Genomic DNA, 15,440 nt, shown 5'->3' on the forward strand with positions numbered 1-15,440 from the left:
TGTTCTCGCGCTCAGATTTATTCGAAAAAAATATTATTCAATTTTCTGAACTTTACCCCATAAAATGTGCTTTCGAAAATAAATAGGATTGTGGGAATATTGACGTTGTGCAGGCGCCATTGACGTTTAATTCTACATATTGCTGCCCATTCACGGTTCATAGAAGAATTTGTGAAACGATTCAAAGTTGTAATAAAACCCCCGAAACTTAATTAAGTGAAAATAATTTTTACCGTTCGTCAAGTTTTATTTTAAGTGATTTACATCCATAGAAAATATTGTAGCTTGTAACCTGTGCGTTCGCGAGTAGGAAGTTGGACTTAAAAATAATAGAGAACAACTATTACACATTTCTGTCAGTTGGAAATGGACAATCTATTTACAAATAGTCAGAGACTATGTACAAGTGTAAAGTTGGTTACACAATACTGTGGTGGAGGAATATTTGCTTTCGATCGGTTAGCTCTGGTCAGTTCGTTGAGCACAGAGTCGAGTGTTTAGTTGATGTTGTTGATCCTTTTGGATTTGAACTGCGATCTCTTTGATCTTCATTCAACTAACACGTGACTCGATATTTATATGTTTCGAACGGTTGAAGTTAGACAACGATCGATCATTTTCTATTTAGATAGGGAAAGTGTTTTTTCGAGGTAGATTTATCTGAAACGTAGAACCCTTTGATAAAACTATGCAAACGAAATCTACATTATAAATTAGTAATGAAGTTCGCAATTTTTCTGTCAGGGATACAATATTTTGGTGATTATTTTTTGCAAATTAGATTATAAATTGGTAATGAAATTCACAATTTTTCCGTCACGAAGAATGAATAATTTTCGGAAATGTCTTTCGAAGATAGATTGATTTAAGGATACAATATTTTGGTGGTTATTTTTTGCAAATCAGATTATAAATTATAAATTGGTAAATTGGTAATGAAATTCACAATTTTTCTGTCACGAAGAATGAATAATCTTGGGAAGTGTCTTTCGAAGGTAGATTCATTTAAGGATAGAATCGTTTGGTGGTTATTTTTCGCAAATCAGATTATAAATTATAAATTGGTAAATTGGTAATGAAATTCACAATTTTTCGGTCACGAAGAAGGAATAATCTTGGAAAGTGTCTTTCGAAGGTAGATTGATCTAAGAATATAACCCCTTGGTAGTCATTTTCCACAATTTTTCTGTCACAAAGAATGAATAATTTTAGAAAGTGTTTTTTAAAAATAGAACCCCTTGGTGATCATTTTTCCCAAACTAAATTCCAGATTAAAAATTGCCAACGAAGTTCAAAATTCTTCTGTTCCAAAGAACCACAACGTTTCGTCTCGTCTGATAATATTTGGACACTCTGTACATCAATCTACGTATCAGAAAAATCTCGTAGATACTCAAAGGTACTTACCAATCAGGTACCATTCCCCATTCGTGATGAAGTCGGACAAGTCGCCACCTTTCTCCGAGCTGAGCACTAGATCGACCTAGCAACGTCAAATTTCGATTAACACGGGCACACGTCTATATTCGGGGCTTTTCGCTAGGTCACACCAAGCGAGTACACATGCACGTGCCAGAGCTTTCACGTTACTCTTCATCTCTACGCTACAATTACGTCTACTTTCGCAGCCATACACATAGATCAACGGTGGTGACAGAACAGTGTTTGGTATTTGATAAATCGTGCAAGGAAAAGACACAAGGATGACGTGTCGTAAATGGTGTTTCGTATACTTGTCCTGGTGTACATATTTTTAGGGGTAATCGACAGTCTGAACATCGCATTTTCCATGGCAATCGGAGAAATTTCTTCTATTGCTATCTAAAATGAAGAGATTCGTGACGTTTCAAGAACCTTTTAATTCACGTATCCGCTAATTTTTCTCGAAGATCGCGAAGGAAACCTTTGCTTTAGCATATTTATGGACTCTTGAGGGAAATTGAAACGGATCGACCGGGTCCAACTTCTTTCATTCCGTTTTCACTTTGAAATTTCTACGCTTTTCGTGAATTCGGTTTCACCAAGTTCGGTTTCGGTTTACCGTTCTAATACCGCGATATTGTATCTATTCGTCGTTGATGAAACTGCTGCTCTAGCAGAATTTTAGAATATTTTTCGAGAAGCGTATGGGTAGCTGAATGCTTCCAATTTTACTTCTGATTCGATTTATCTTTTAATATTCATCTCATATGTGAGAATCGATATTTATGAATGTTATTGTTTCTCAAAGCGATTTGAATTTTTCGCTGCGTACACTATCCGTCGAAAATTTAGTATCACCTGCCAATTTACATTAATTTTGAGTCTGTTACTAATTCTTGACAGATTTGGAATTGGTGTTGCGGAGATAAATAGCAATTTGAATAATAAAAAATTCGTTAGAATATTCTTGAAAAAATTCTTGAAAAATTTCTTGAAAGAAATTCTTTACAAATTTCTTTAAAATATTCTTGAAGAAATTCTTGAAGAAATTCTTGAAAAATTTCTTGAAAAAAATTTTTTACAAATTTCTTTAAAATAAATTAAATTACAATATAACACTCTCGGTATATTTTGTCCAATTTAAATTTCATAAAAGTATATACTATTTATACTCGACAACTTTTATATATTAATTCACTGCCAAAAAAGTCCACAACTTTTTAATTATTTTTTGAAAAATTTGCTACAAAAGTGCAGGAAATTGGGTACTTTTTTATTTCTAACGAATTGCAAGAAAAATTGCCAGAAGCCCTACAAAATGTTCAGTAACTAAATTAAATTACAATATAACACTCTCGGTATATTTTGTCCAATTTAAATTTCATAAAAGTATATACTATTTATACTCGACAACTTTTATATATTAATTCACTGCCAAAAAAGTCCACAACTTTTTAATTATTTTTTGAAAAATTTGCTACAAAAGTGCAGGAAATTGGGTACTTTTTTATTTCTAACGAATTGCAAGAAAAATTGCCAGAAGCCCTACAAAATGTTCAGTAACTAAATTAAATTACAATATAACACTCTCGGTATATTTTGTCCAATTTAAATTTCATAAAAGTATATACTATTTATACTCGACAACTTTTATATATTAATTCACTGCCAAAAAAGTCCACAACTTTTTAATTATTTTTTGAAAAATTTGCTACAAAAGTGCAGGAAATTGGGTACTTTTTTATTTCTAACGAATTGCAAGAAAAATTGCCAGAAGCCCTACAAAATGTTCAGTAACTAAATTAAATTACAATATAACACTCTCGGTATATTTTGTCCAATTTAAATTTCATAAAAGTATATACTATTTATACTCGACAACTTTTATATATTAATTCACTGCCAAAAAAGTCCACAACTTTTTAATTATTTTTTGAAAAATTTGCTACAAAAGTGCAGGAAATTGGGTACTTTTTTATTTCTAACGAATTGCAAGAAAAATTGCCAGAAGCCCTACAAAATGTTCAGTAACTAAATTAAATTACAATATAACACTCTCGGTATATTTTGTCCAATTTAAATTTCATAAAAGTATATACTATTTATACTCGACAACTTTTATATATTAATTCACTGCCAAAAAAGTCCACAACTTTTTAATTATTTTTTGAAAAATTTGCTACAAAAGTGCAGGAAATTGGGTACTTTTTTATTTCTAACGAATTGCAAGAAAAATTGCCAGAAGCCCTACAAAATGTTCAGTAACTAAATTAAATTACAATATAACACTCTCGGTATATTTTGTCCAATTTAAATTTCATAAAAGTATATACTATTTATACTCGACAACTTTTATATATTAATTCACTGCCAAAAAAGTCCACAACTTTTTAATTATTTTTTGAAAAATTTGCTACAAAAGTGCAGGAAATTGGGTACTTTTTTATTTCTAACGAATTGCAAGAAAAATTGCCAGAAGCCCTACAAAATGTTCAGTAACTAAATTAAATTACAATATAACACTCTCGGTATATTTTGTCCAATTTAAATTTCATAAAAGTATATACTATTTATACTCGACAACTTTTATATATTAATTCACTGCCAAAAAAGTCCACAACTTTTTAATTATTTTTTGAAAAATTTGCTACAAAAGTGCAGGAAATTGGGTACTTTTTTATTTCTAACGAATTGCAAGAAAAATTGCCAGAAGCCCTACAAAATGTTCAGTAACTAAATTAAATTACAATATAACACTCTCGGTATATTTTTTTCAATCTAAATTTCACCGAAATATTATATATTCTCATGAGCAGAGTGAAAGAAATAATTCTAACTTAATAGAAAATTGTAGAATAATTTCATTTTCCGATAAAAAAAAGAAAATGTCCAAAATTAATATTATCATCGAAGTGTCGAAAATTAGTAAAAGTGATTTGATTTTATCTGGAAATTTTCTCTGTCCAACGTTCGGAAGTCACGAGTGGTATTGTTAGGAGCATTCTCTATATTATTATTTCCCTTTTTCGCGTAGCTGGAATTTCCACTTTTTTCGGTGATAATTCCAGGATTTCCTTTTGCATAGCGTTGCTCACGGACTTGGAACTCGCGGAGCATTACGGCGGATGCACGTGGTTCCGAACGCTAGTCTCTCATAATTCATCGTGAGACGTATATTTCATGGATGCGGCTCGATTCGAGCGTTTATTCCCTGGGGATTGTGGCTTAGCCTCTGCTTGCTGCAGTGAGACTAATCGTCGGATATCAATTGCACGTACGTGCATTGATATTTTATACTTAAGTGGAGTTACGTATTGTGAGATCAACGGTACACATCTGCAGCGATATTACGCAATGCTTGTGTGTTTCGCAAAGGAACGATGTGTACGGTGCTCGTGAAAAAGGTATTTCAATTGATAATTCGTCGAATTTAAATTAACGCACAAATTTGAATTTAACCCTTCGCACTCTTTTGTCGAGTCACACTCGACATTTTTAAATTGCCAGTTTAAATATGTACCATATTTTGCAGTACTTTTTACTTTTTCGTAACAAAAAAGAAAGTCCAATTATTACAGAAAAGTGTCATATACGGTGACTCTTACTAACATTCGGACACTCTTTAGAACGGTACAACTTTTTTAAAATTGGACTTAACGACTTGAGTTTTCTCGAGAAGTTAGGATTAGTATACTAGATGACGCGTGTAAAATTTTTTGCAAAAATTGCAATTTGTGGAAATCGCGAAGAAAATTGTAAATTCGATAACTTTTTTATCAGAGCCCGTAATGAAAATTGAAAAAATACGTTTTGTAGATTTATGCCAATTGTACGCATGCTGAAAGTTTTATCGAAATCGGTTAATGTTACTACGAGCTACAGATCGTTAAAAATTGTGAAAATCGCACTGTTTCACGACGTTCGGCCTATAATTGTAGTAAATCTGAAGATTCCTACATCTTTCGATGCCTGTCGCTTGTTTCTCCATCTACCGATTTCGATGAAATTTTCAGCACGTGTATAATTGACATAAATCTACAAAACGTGTGTTTTAAATTTCCGTTACAAGCTCAGGTAAAAAAGTTGCAAACAGTGACCTTTACAATTTTCTTCATTTTCGAAAAATTTTACACACATCTAGTATACTAATCTTTCTAACTTCTCAAAAATCTCAAGCCGTTTGATCCAATTTAGAAAAAGTTATACTGTTCTAAATAGTGTCCGAATATTAGTAAGAGTCACTGTATTTCTTTATTTCAACAAGTGCCTCTGTACACTTGGATAAAAGCGTCTTGATAATTTCTGTAATTTAAAGGGAGAAATCTGAAGTTCGTCATTCTGATGGGTTTCGTTGTTTAACGTCGTTTTAGAAAAAAAAAGTACCTTTGTTCCATATCGCTGCATTTCTCCTGATATTACCTACAGTGTCGCGTAGAAAAAATTATGCGATCTCGTTCAAAAATTGATCTCGATTTATTATCGAGCAAAAGTGTTTTTGCAGCTTGTCGACGATCGAGCATTAATTAATTCTCGTTTGTAACGCTTTTCTGTTTATTTGACTGCTTGAAGTGTCTCAAAAATCGTCGCGCCGACTGTTACCCTGAACACCCGGTATATTCAAGAAACTAGATGAAACGCTACTGCGGCATGAATTGAAATTTTCGAGTGAAACCGAGGAATAACGAAAAGTTCAACATCGATAAGCTTCGAGTGCCACAAACAATGGAATTCCTTCACACCGAGACCACATTTTCGCAGAATTAAAAATTTTCAAATTCCCCCTCTCGTATCTCGAACGCGCGAAAGCTCCGGCATTTGCCAAGAAACGTGGGAAAAAAGGTTCTTAGAAACGTCGCCGCGCGATATCTCATTTAGCAGAACACGTCCATCTCTCGAATTGTCATTCACCATCAGCCGACAAGAATGCGCGTGGATTCAGATCTGTCTGAAATTTATCGGTCCATGCACGATTGACAATTAATCCCGAACCGGTGACAGCCGACTCGAGCCGAGCGAGCCGCGCGCGATTCACGTTGCTCAATGCGACCATTTTTGTTCGGACACGTCCGTCGTATCAGGCGAGATATCGATTAACATACACGTGAACGTGATGTGTCACGTTCCGCTGTGAAAACGCAGGAAAAAAAAAAAAGAATGTAGAGAAATCATCGCGATTCCTCTAGATAAACCTTGGCGAATTAATTACTCCTACTTAATCAACACACACACATATACACAGTGCTCGAAGATCGATCGACATATTCAATCGACTACTGAGAATTGCCTTGTTCGCGGATGTAATCACGTTTGACAATAATTACCAAATTCCCAGAGCGAATAGCACCGGTGAATAGATGTGTGTGTGTGCACCGATTCAAGATCAACGTCACGTGCAAACAGGACACCCGCGGTTGATATTGGAATTTTCATCTAAGGAATTTTCTTTTTCTTTTTTTCCTTTTCCGAATAAATCGTGTATGTGTGTGTTCGAGCGTGTGTAGGTGGAGAAGGACGGAGAGAGAGCTCGACGGGCAAGTACGATTGCACTCGCTTATACGCGAGACGTGTGTAACATGTACTCGTGGGTAGCATTTACAAATGTAAAACGGGTAGCACGCATTAACAAGGGCTTGCTGACGAGGGCAATCGACCACTGTGCGTTTTTCACGACAAATAGAAGCACGCGTACATTCCCATACACACATAGGGCTGCGAACATTTCGATATTGTTTCGGCAAACTTAACACGACGGATAAGCCCGACTGATTCTGGCGAACGTCGCTGGCAAAATGCTCGAGAATTGTTTGCATTCGATATTATACCGTCTGGAGAGCACGAATTACACGTATCGACGAGAAATAGTGGAGTTAGGATGCTAGAATTGTGGACGTCCTTTTGGAGAACAATATGAAAGCATCTCGGTATTTTTTAGGTTTTCTTTTTTCGTATGAAGATAGAAAACAAACGACACGTGGTAATGTGTGTATTACGCGTATCATTGATTCGCGAGTTTTCAGTAGTAACGAATATCTTAGGGGAGACATCAGACTGAGGCTTTTAAAAGTTGGTAAAGTTTGGGAATTTTTTTTGGGGTAAGTAGTGAATGGGGAGTTTCTATTTTTTCAGGGGATACGAATGTATGTTTCAGCTATTCTTTGGAATTTTTGGAAGGGAAAATGTTGCAAAATGGAGGAGTTATGGGGAGAAATCTTGTGATAGAGCGTCGATTGCTGGTAGCCATTGCTGGGAAGGATTGGAACGTCTGAAATTAGAAATTCTTTTTAATTTATGAAGAAAAACGTATTATCTACAATGTAGCTTAAGATTTTCTTGATATCTCAATTATCTAATTTTTTACAAACGTTCAAAAGCGATTTCTTTGATGAAACAAGGATTTTCCTCTTCAAACTCCCATCATTTCTACAATAATTAAAATTTTCCGATCCGTGCCAAACGATGCCCGTCGACAACCAAAGAAATTTCTCAATATCTCCTCCATTTTGTAACATTTCCACTTTCCAAAAATTCCACACCAAACTTGAAAGGTAGATTTCCATCCCCTAAAGAAATGAAAACTTTTCCTTCAATAATCACCCAGAAAAAAATTCCCAAAGTTAGCCTATGGTTAGACGCCTCAGTCCGCCGCAGCCCCATAAATCCCGCAGCTCTAAGTCGGACGCATCCACGCAGAAATTATCGCGGGCAATATGTACAAACGCTTGTTCCTCACACTTGCATACACGCACATAGAGAACACGTTCGATAGGACGAACGACAATAAGGGCTACAGTGGTGTATGAATCACAACCTGGATTCGTAGGAACACATGCATCTACGCGTTGCAAACGCACGTTGATTGTACATCGACCGAGTAGTATTTACACGTGTATACACACACATAATGTATATCCACATATATACACATATGCACAGATAACATGCGACACACGCGCTGTACACTTATGTCTAATCGCTCGATCGCGATCGAGAATGTTCATATAATTTTCTCTCGTCTTTTTTTTTCTCTTTTTTCTTTTTTTTTTTTCTCTTGTGATGTATACGAAAGGGGCAGCAGGGGTAATTGGGTGGTAGCCTATGGGGCAAGTGAGGCTGAGAGAGGTCAGTGTGAAACAAGGTTGAACGAGAATTACGGGGTCTCGTGTGAAACAGCTGTACCGAAAAAGGACCTCATTTTTATAACACTCTGCTTCTCTCTCTCTCTCTCTCTCTGTGATGTTTCGATAGACTCACGCTGGGTCGATGATATAGCAATGGCGGGTGGAGGGTAGTGTGGGCGCGTAATATGCGACATAGTAATCGATGAAATGCGCTCGGACTACATTTTCCACGAGGCTCGCAGTGGCAGCCGGTCGAAGGCTCGAGAAGCGCGCGCGTGCCAGGACCGATTGTTTTCCCAGCGAATTTCTTGGTGGTCGCGCGTGTTTGCTGACCCCGGATTACGTGACTCGCATGTTTCGACTGGGGAACGGTTTGCCAAACATTTCGCTACCACGAAAGTTTCTAGTGGAACAAATTCGAATTTTTCAGCGCGAGATGTCTTGTGCCTGGGAGACTTCGGCGATTCTGGAGATTCTGAGTATTCAACGTTGATATTTGAAATTGAGTAGTTTTCGGAAGTTTGAGACAGTTCGAGACGGTTTGAATATAGTTGCTTCGTTTGGATAATTCTTGCAAAATGAAGTACGGTTTGAATACAGATGGGTAAATGCAAGAATGAGCACGGAGATTGTGATATTTGAGTATTTTTGAGAGGAATGAGACTGTTTGAGAAAGTTTGACAATTGCTGCTTTCTTTGGATAAGTTTTGCATCTATAGAGTTTACGTGTTTGTGGTAAATGAAAGAATGAGTACAGATTATGATATTTGAGTATATTTGAGAGGATTGAGACTGTTTGAGGAAGTTTGATAATTGTTGCTTCGTTTGAATAAGTTTGAAAAATGAAGCACGATTTGAATGTGTATGGGTAGATGCAACAATGAACAGGGAGATTATGATATTTGAGTATACTTGAGAGGATTGAAACTGTTTGAGGAAGTTTGATAATTGTTGCTTCGTTTGAATAAATTTGAAAAATGAAGCACGATTTGAATGTGAATGGGTAGATGAAACAATGAACAGGGAGATTATGATATTTGAGTATATTTGTGAGGAATGAGAATGTTTGAGGAAGTTTGATAATTGTTGCTTCGTTTGAATAAGTCTGCAAAATGAAGCACGATTTGAATGTGAATGGGTAGATGCAACAATGAACAGGGAGATTATGATATTTGAGTATACTTGAGAGGACTGAAACTGTTTGAGGAAGTTTGATAATTGTTGCTTCGTTTGAATAAATTTGAAAAATGAAGTACGGTTTGAATGTAAATGGGTAAATGTGACAATGAACACGGAAATTATGATGTTTGAGTATTTTTGAGAGGAATGAGACTGTTTGGGGAGGTTTGAAAATTGTTGGTTCATTTGAACAGTAAGTTTTGAACAGAAATGGATGAATTGAACGAACAATTTAATCTTACCTATGAATAAAGTGAAATAGGAGTAGAATTATTTTGTTTGCAGTATTTATTCAAACAATCATACTAGTAGAAAAGATTCTTTTATTCTAGTTTTGTTTTGAAATATAACATAATGTGTAATAATAAAATCTAAGTTAATGATTTCTAACAAATGTCTTTTTTTTATTACTAATCAAATTGAATGTTTGTCTATAGCAAAGGCTATTGCAATTTTTATTGTTGTTGTTATGTAGCAATTAAATAAAAATATGCTTAATTCGTAAGTGTGTTACTGAAAACTTAAAACGATTAAATATTCGAGTCATATTTAGCTTTAGAAAGAATATATTTATTATAGATTGCAGAAATATTACGATGAAAATATTTTTACATTTGATTGTTAAATAAGTGTAAAGTACATTTACATATCAATTCTTTTTCTTCAACCCTTTCAACTAATTCTAAGTAAATCAATTTTTTTAATATTAATGTACGTTTCATTTTCAAAGTACTTATCGTTTTCAAACTATTTCATGCTCGTAGAAGAAAAATGTGTTGCTTCTACCGAGATTAGTTCCAATCTTCAAACTGTCTCTCCCTTTAAATTTCAAATTCAACACCCAGAAGAATAAAATTTAAAATCTTGTAAAAACTCTATATGTAAAATTAATTTCAATTTTACCTTGAATTCATAATTTTCAAAGACTATTATTCCCCTAACAGACACGCAATTGTCCAAGAAAATGTCACGAAACATAGTTAAACAACGTATCTCATAAATTGCGCAAAATAAAAACAGCCGCCATACATTTTCTCAACGAAAGCCAAAATCAACCAAGAAAAAAAGAAAGACCAATCGCTGCCACTGCGCACCAACGCGTAATGTATCGTATCGAAACGAAAACACTAATGCCAATTTCACTGTCAATTGTTAAGAAAAAATTTGTCATCTCTTTATTCTCGCAACTTTTGCGAATCTTTCGTCCGATATGCATATGCATGAAGAAAATCGATCGTTTCGGCGTCCATCATTGTCTAAATTTCCACACATTACACCCATTAATAGAAACTTCACAAAAAAATTAAAAAAAAAGAAACTCCATATTTAACAAATACTCGATTCTAATTAGAAAACTAAATTTCACTCGGATCAATATCTTCCCCGCTAACCATACGAACATGTACATAATTTGAAATAACTAGCTGCGCGGCTATCGTGATTGTCGTCAAACGATCAATTCTACGGTTTCGTGTGCGAGTGCAGGAAATCAATGCAGTCAATTATTTCGAGGGTTACCGATTAAGCGTACGAAATTTCAACACTGTGTGAAACTAATCCAGACAGCACACAGACTTCCGAATGCCTGAAGATGTCCAGAAGACGTCTGAGCGACGCTCAATATTGCAAATCAAGATATCCTTTTTTTTTAAAAACGCCTCGAAAGACGTAAATAAAAATGGACGTGAAATGGACATTTCCGAGACGTCGCGTGCTGTCTGGAGGGGTTGTCGATTGATGAACAATTAAATGATGCCGGAAACGAATGATTTTCGTCGTTCGTTTTACCAACTTCTCTACGATGAACACTTAAGATCTAGAATAGGGGGTGTGAATTGCGATGCTTAAATGTATTATCGAGGAGAGGTCGGTAAATCATCGAGCTTTTACGCGAATGCCTCGTATCGAACAGCTTTGTCTCCTTTTTCTCTCGCCTTTCCTTTTTCTACACGCGATTTCTTTCTTGTTTCATCCCTTTTGCAGCCGGCTCGATCGCGAGGCACGCATGTAAGAGCGCATCCGAACGGAATGAATTTGCTTCGCACACACGAGTAAGTCAGTTAGCTCGTGGCACGTTTGTTTTTCTTTTGTTCTTCGGACTTTCTACGGGTGTGAAAGTTGTTAAGTGGATCGTCGCGTTTATTTATAAAGTTTCTGCATACACATTACGCGGCTTGATTAACGGTAATGGGAATTTCTGCGACGTTCGCGTGGATTAGAAGTATTAGGCTGTGAATGTGCGATTGCCGATGTGATAAGGGTGAGTTGTGTGGCAGATTTTTGTAGTTTCTGGGTTGTTCCTGGGAGAAGTTTTGTCGAATGGTATAGAAGAGGAAAATTTGAAGAATTCGGGTTCGAGGATTTGTGACTTTCTGCGGTCGGTAATGGCTAAATTACATTTCATTTTTTAATAATAATCATGCATTTTATATTGGAAAAATGCACGCTTAAGAGATATTTCTTTATCTACTTGGTGATCCTTTAATCCTAGTAAACAAAGTTAAGGGGTAAATTAAATCACTGTGATTTCATTGAGTGGGCAAAAATTTCATTTTTTAGTAATAAATGTACAGTTTATATTATAGAAATACACACTTAAGGGGTATTCTTTTATTTACTTAGTATTAGTAATCCTTTAATTACAAAGTGGTTTGAGGTAAATAAAGTTTTCTTTTTTTGTAATCTGGGTAAGTTAAGGTGCAATTATTGTAAGTTAATTTTCTAACGTTACCTCTTTACCTTTAATTTTTATGATTTAAATTGCGTATGCGTTTATAATTTAATTGCAAAGATATACACGTGATTTACCAACTATATTCACGAAGAGAGTAAACAGAATAAACATTGTCTACAACAAGTTGTATTGATGAAAGTTTAAATGTATTGAATTGATTTTATTTTAAACGAATAATTTTCTAATAAAGTTAACCAAAATGAGAGAAGAGTTTACACAAGGTTTAATACAAAAGTTGTTTCTTCTCAAAAAGTGTAGCACACTTATTAATGTTATTTTGTTAATAACAAGTGACAATATCGAACACTGTTCTAGACTTTTTCAAAATTGACGAAATAAAAGAAGCTTTTGCAAAATATACCTCACTTCTGACTAATTTTTTCTGAAATAATATTCCACACAGTATTTTGCATAAACATGCAAGTTCAATGTTCTCCATAAATATTACTTAAACGTGGTAAACAATCTTCTATGTAAAAAATTATTAATATTTGCTTTATTACGAAGAAACACTTTCCTGATATTATATTTTTTACACTAAACCGTGAAATAATGAAAATAGGGTTTTTTTTTTAATGTGATAATTCACATCAGAATGGTGTTTCGTTTAATTTGATATTAAGTAAATAAATTTGAGAGAAGGAATGTTTACTTTCTGTAATGAATGCAGCACCTTGTGTGCTTATAAATATTAATCATTCATTTCTGTAATTATTGAGAACGTTTTATCAAAGAAATTTATTATTTCTCGAGCATCTTTTATGTAAAAACAATTTTTCAATACTATATCATAACTAATTATGATTGTAGTATGCAACATGATTCTAATCCTAAATTTCCAATTCATCGATGTATCTTGTTGTAATTTTTTTAATTATGCAAATTTTGACCAGTTTCAACACTAGAATTACCGACCGGGTCAAAGTGACCCATTAGCATATTTCGAGAAAACGCGAATGTTCAATACTGGTAAGTGTTATCATTTGTAACTTTCCGAATTTATTTTCTACAGGTATGTTTCTATTTGTATCGATATGATCGAATTTTCCAACTATGGTTTACTTACGTAAAAATTCACTTTTGTAAAGTCGGTAATGTGTCATTCTGACTCGGCTGGTAATTCTAGTGTTAATTACCATCATCTTCGAATTACTTCTATTTAATTTCCACTAATTTATTCAACTTTTTTTTAGAAAAGAACTTGCAACAATTTTGTTGATTCGAAAATTATAATTAATTCTATTTAATTTACAGTAATTTTTCCACCAATTTATTCATATTTTCTTCGTAAATAACTTGCCATTATTTTACTGATTCGAAAATTATAATTACAATTATAGACTTCGCCAAGGATAAAAACAGCCACGTATCTTTCTCTATTTCTTTTAATTACGCAAATTCTGACCATTTTTAATTACCCTCATCATCCAACTAATTACCTACAATTTACACTAATTTTTTTCATTAATTTACTCAACTTCTCTTAAAAATGAAAAACTTGCAACTTTACCGATTCGGATGAAACCTGCGAGTTCGCGGAGGATAAAAACGCCGTATGACATTTCTGCGTCACTTTTCCGAAAGTCAGTCCCTTCGGTGCAATCTCTCCGCGAAACTGGAGGAGAAGAAAGTTTCGAAGTTTTCTTCGATACAATGATATGTAAATGCTCTCTGAAAGGTTGAACTGGTCTCTCGCAATGAAAAAAAAGAAAAACACCATATCGTGGAAGTCAACGAGGCGAATCATTAAAAAACCCCCCAAAAAAAGAGGAAAAAAGCGTCCACACTTTGCTGCATCTGTGACACCGGCGAATCGTTAAAATCGCGAATAAATCCCAGAAATGTGAAAATCTGTGATCGTATTTACAGATCTGTTCGAAAGACCGTGCATGTTGAACAGCTGAAGCAATAAGCCGGAAAAGGAAATACGCACACGGCCATTGATCGACCGGAGTATCGATCACCACCCCAGAGGAGCGTATAAAATTGTAAAAATCCCTTTGTAATACGACACAAATATAATACTTTTGCACGTGTATATCAGGCGCAAATTGGTCCTTTTCGAACCGTGTTGCATTTCGTTCGCTGTTTCAAATGCAGCTAGTTAAGCAAAGAAAGTTCTTGAATATTAACAAGCCGGCAGAGTATCGATCGTCGGTGAACAAATACAGGGGAAAAATTCGTGAATTTATTCTGAAAAAATTAGCACAGTTTTTGTTTAATACAATTAAACATATTAAACGTGTTTTTCGTTAAAAGAATTTCTAGGAAGAATTAATTAATTTTGTTAACAGATACTTATAGTAGCATTTTCTTTTTTTTTGGCGTTTATCATAATTACGCGTGATTAAATGTGAGATACAATTAAACGTGGGTTCGTTTTAATTGCGTGCACTTTATTACGGATGTAATTTCAATATACGCGAGAATATTACCATTACGATTAAAAAAAAAAAAAAAAACAGTAAAACTGGTATTTATCATACTTCCACTTGCCAGATCATAAAGAATATTCCGAGGAACTTGTGTTTCCGTGATAGCGGCAAATTGAATATTTCGAAACTTTATAATTTTCGACGATCCACTTATCAAAGCTTCTATTTCATCTTTTTCAAGGGCTATACTCTTTACTGTCTAGAACAAGCTTACGGTGGATGTAACAGAAATTGTGTCACGTATTAACAGGTGTGTGCGAAACAAATACGTACTCTTAGACTAAGCTTAGCCTTTCTGAACATTTGCTCTTGAAAATCTCCAAATCTCCAGTTAGCAAATGTTTCTTCAAATTTCAAAAGTAGCTTCACTACGAAAATTTCTTGTTGCCAAAGTTTTTGTAATTATACTTGAAGGAAGTAGGTACAGTCTAACGAAAGAGGAAAGGAAAATAACGTATTTCTGAAAATATTAAGTACACTGTCCTCGAAACAGCAAAGTAAATTGAAACAAACTGAAAATATTAACAAGTCACTTCCTTTTTTTTTAAATGA

The 15,440-nt window shown here is 34.4% G+C and overlaps 1 protein-coding gene across 1 annotated transcript in view; it reads right to left on the bottom strand.

The window, feature by feature from the left end:
• The window catches only part of LOC108570523 (acetylcholine receptor subunit alpha-type acr-16), a 348,441-nt gene that overhangs the window by 167,420 nt on the left and 165,581 nt on the right, over positions 1 to 15,440 (bottom strand). Inside the window, exon 6 of the mRNA XM_017932396.1 lies at positions 1,408 to 1,483. Coding sequence (XP_017787885.1) covers positions 1,408 to 1,483 — 76 coding nt within the window. The remainder of the gene's footprint in view (positions 1 to 1,407; positions 1,484 to 15,440) is intronic.

This window comes from Habropoda laboriosa, unplaced genomic scaffold (genome assembly GCF_001263275.1).
Source record: "Habropoda laboriosa isolate 0110345459 unplaced genomic scaffold, ASM126327v1 scaffold61, whole genome shotgun sequence".
NCBI classification, from domain to species: domain Eukaryota; kingdom Metazoa; phylum Arthropoda; class Insecta; order Hymenoptera; family Apidae; genus Habropoda; species Habropoda laboriosa.